Source organism: Epinephelus moara, chromosome 17, assembly GCF_006386435.1.
Source record: "Epinephelus moara isolate mb chromosome 17, YSFRI_EMoa_1.0, whole genome shotgun sequence".
Taxonomy (NCBI): Eukaryota; Metazoa; Chordata; class Actinopteri; order Perciformes; family Serranidae; genus Epinephelus; species Epinephelus moara.
In genome coordinates, this window is record NC_065522.1 from 30,682,190 (window position 1) to 30,684,545 (window position 2,356).

At 42.0% G+C, this 2,356-nt stretch overlaps 2 protein-coding genes and 2 long non-coding RNA genes across 4 annotated transcripts in view; 2 read left to right on the plus strand and 2 right to left on the minus strand.

Annotated features, from left to right (window-relative positions):
• The window catches only part of LOC126404364 (Fc receptor-like protein 5), a 16,199-nt gene extending 15,950 nt beyond the window's left edge, over window positions 1-249 (plus strand). The window contains exon 7 of the transcript XR_007571443.1: window positions 71-249. The gene's annotated coding sequence lies outside the window, so the exon portion shown is untranslated. The remainder of the gene's footprint in view (window positions 1-70) is intronic.
• Window positions 248-2,356, minus strand: part of LOC126404393 (uncharacterized) — a 130,757-nt gene continuing 128,648 nt past the window's right edge. The window contains exon 5 of the long non-coding RNA XR_007571457.1: window positions 248-295. This is a non-coding gene — a long non-coding RNA (uncharacterized LOC126404393). The remainder of the gene's footprint in view (window positions 296-2,356) is intronic.
• The window catches only part of LOC126404402 (uncharacterized), a 5,505-nt gene continuing 3,510 nt past the window's right edge, over window positions 362-2,356 (minus strand). The window contains exon 3 of the long non-coding RNA XR_007571471.1: window positions 362-404. This is a non-coding gene — a long non-coding RNA (uncharacterized LOC126404402). The remainder of the gene's footprint in view (window positions 405-2,356) is intronic.
• Window positions 412-1,753, plus strand: LOC126404347 (gastrula zinc finger protein XlCGF8.2DB-like). Its single transcript, XM_050067530.1, has one exon. The coding sequence runs from the start codon at window positions 443-445 to the stop codon at window positions 1,397-1,399; it is 957 nt and encodes a 318-aa protein (XP_049923487.1). The 5' UTR covers window positions 412-442; the 3' UTR covers window positions 1,400-1,753.

Consider the following 2,356-nt stretch of genomic DNA (forward strand, 5'->3'; position numbering starts at 1 on the left):
TTTTTGAGCTGTGATGTGAATGAACGACAACATTTCTCTGTAACATCTGTGTGTTTCCTGTTTCCTGCAGACGTCCAACAGCTGTTGGTGGTTAAAGAAGAGGTTCCCCCTGAGCAGCAGGAGTGGAGCTCCAGTGTGGACCAGGAGGACCCAGAGCCTCCACACATTAAAGAGGACAAGGAGGACCCAGAGCCTCCACACATTAAAGAGGACCAGGAGGACCCAGAGCCTCCACACATTAAAGGAGGACCAGGAGGACCCAGAGCCTCCACACATTAAAGAGGACCAGGAGGAACTCTGGATCAGTCAGGAGGGAGAGCAGCTTCAAGGGCTGGAGGAGGATGATATCATCAACTTCCTTTTCACTCCTGTCCCTGTGAAGAGTGAAGATGATGAAGAGAAACCTCAGTCCTCACAGCTTCATCAAAGACACACTGAACATATGGAAACAGAAGTTGAAGTAGAGGACTGGGGAGGACCAGAACCAGATACACATCTACAACTTGAGTCTGATGACAAGACTGGAAAGTCTTCTGAACCTGAGACTGATGACAGCGATGATTGGAAAGAGACCAGAGAACCTCAGTCAGGTTTAAACTCTCTTAAAACTGATCAAGTCCCTGTCAGTGACTTGATTGGTGGTAAAAAACCATTTAGCTGCTCTGAGTGTGGGAAAAGATTTGGTCAAACTGGATATCTGAAGGAACACATGAAGACTCATACAGGAGAGAAACCATTTAGCTGCTCCGAGTGTGAAAAAGCATTTAGATGCAAGTCAGCTCTGAAGGAACACATGAACACCCACACAGGAGAAAAACCATACAGTTGCACTGACTGTGGGAAAAGATTTGGTTACAGGGGAGCAATGAGGATGCACATGACATTGCATACAGGAATAAAACCAGTGAGCTGCTCTGAGTGTGGGAAAGGATTTGACAACAAAGGAAAATTGAAGATACACATGAGAAGCCATACAGGAGAGAAACCTTTCAGCTGTTCAGTTTGTAGAAAATCATTTATGTGCAGTGGACGTTTACGCATTCACATGAAATTGCATTCTGGAGAAAGCTTCAGCTGTTCAGTTTGTCAGAAATCTTTTATACTGAAAGGGAACTTGAAAGCACACATGAAAACTCACACTGGAGAGAAACCTTACAGGTGCACTGTTTGTATGAAATCTTTTCTACAGAAAGGGACCTTGGAGGAACACATAAGAACTCACACTGGAGAGAAACGTTTTTGCTGCAGTGTTTGTATGAAATCCTTTACACAGAGTGGGAACTTGAAAGCACACATGAGAACTCACACTGGAGAGAAACCTTTTCGCTGCAGTGTTTGTATGAAATCTTTTACACAGGGTGGAATTTTAAAGACACATATGAAAACCCACACAGGATAGAATAGAATTTTCAGATAGAAAATGACTTTTCAACTCCTCCCACAAAGACTTTAAATTGTTCCAAACTACAGTGGATTGAGATCTACTTGATACTTTTATACTCATGTTATAGTTTAGTGTCCTGTGCTGCCACCCTTTAAACCGCTGTAGCTCCAGTGCTGTGTGCAAAAACATTCATGTACGGCCCTGCTGTTTATTTTACATATTTTTCATTTACATGTTGTGCAGCTGTATATGTCAAAGCAGGTTTTAAAAAAAATTCCCTGTCTCTGCCTTTTATTTTGATCACAGTCTGTTTTTTTAAAACTGCTTGTGGCATCTCAAATGTGGCTTTGACTTGCAGCTGGAAACATGTCGCCCATTAATAGAAAAAAAAAATGGAGATATACATTGTGTGTCACCAGTCGGTCAAGTCACGAGGCTCTGTTGTACAGCGCTGATCTCAACCAGTTTTTTTTTTTTTTGGACATTTCTATTGATCAAAAAGCTAAATGCTGACATCTGTGTGTCACTGGATAAGAGGCTGCTTTTAGTGACTGATGGTACCAGATAGAAAGTTAGAAGTTATAACATGTCATCCTCTGCTGTTCATGACTGTAGATTTTTTTATTTTATTTTGGGCACCAGAGATATTTATGACACTACTTTTTGTGCCTTATTTGCAAATTCGGTAACACTTCCGGACTTTTGTTTTGAACTAAGCAACCGATTTGCCCCGGAAGCTGTGTTCTTTTCTGTGGCTAACTTTATCCTGTTTTGACAAGATGGCGTCCAGCAGAAACGTGTGTTAGCAGAGTGTCTTTGTTGTGTTTTTAAAGTGTGAACATGTCTAAAGTCCAAATGCTGAGATCGTTGGTGAAGCAGCGACTAACTGCGGCTGCTGAAGAGATATTTGGGCTGTTTGAAAGAACGATAGCAGAGTACGAGGAGGAACTTTGTCGATCAAAAGAGGAGAAC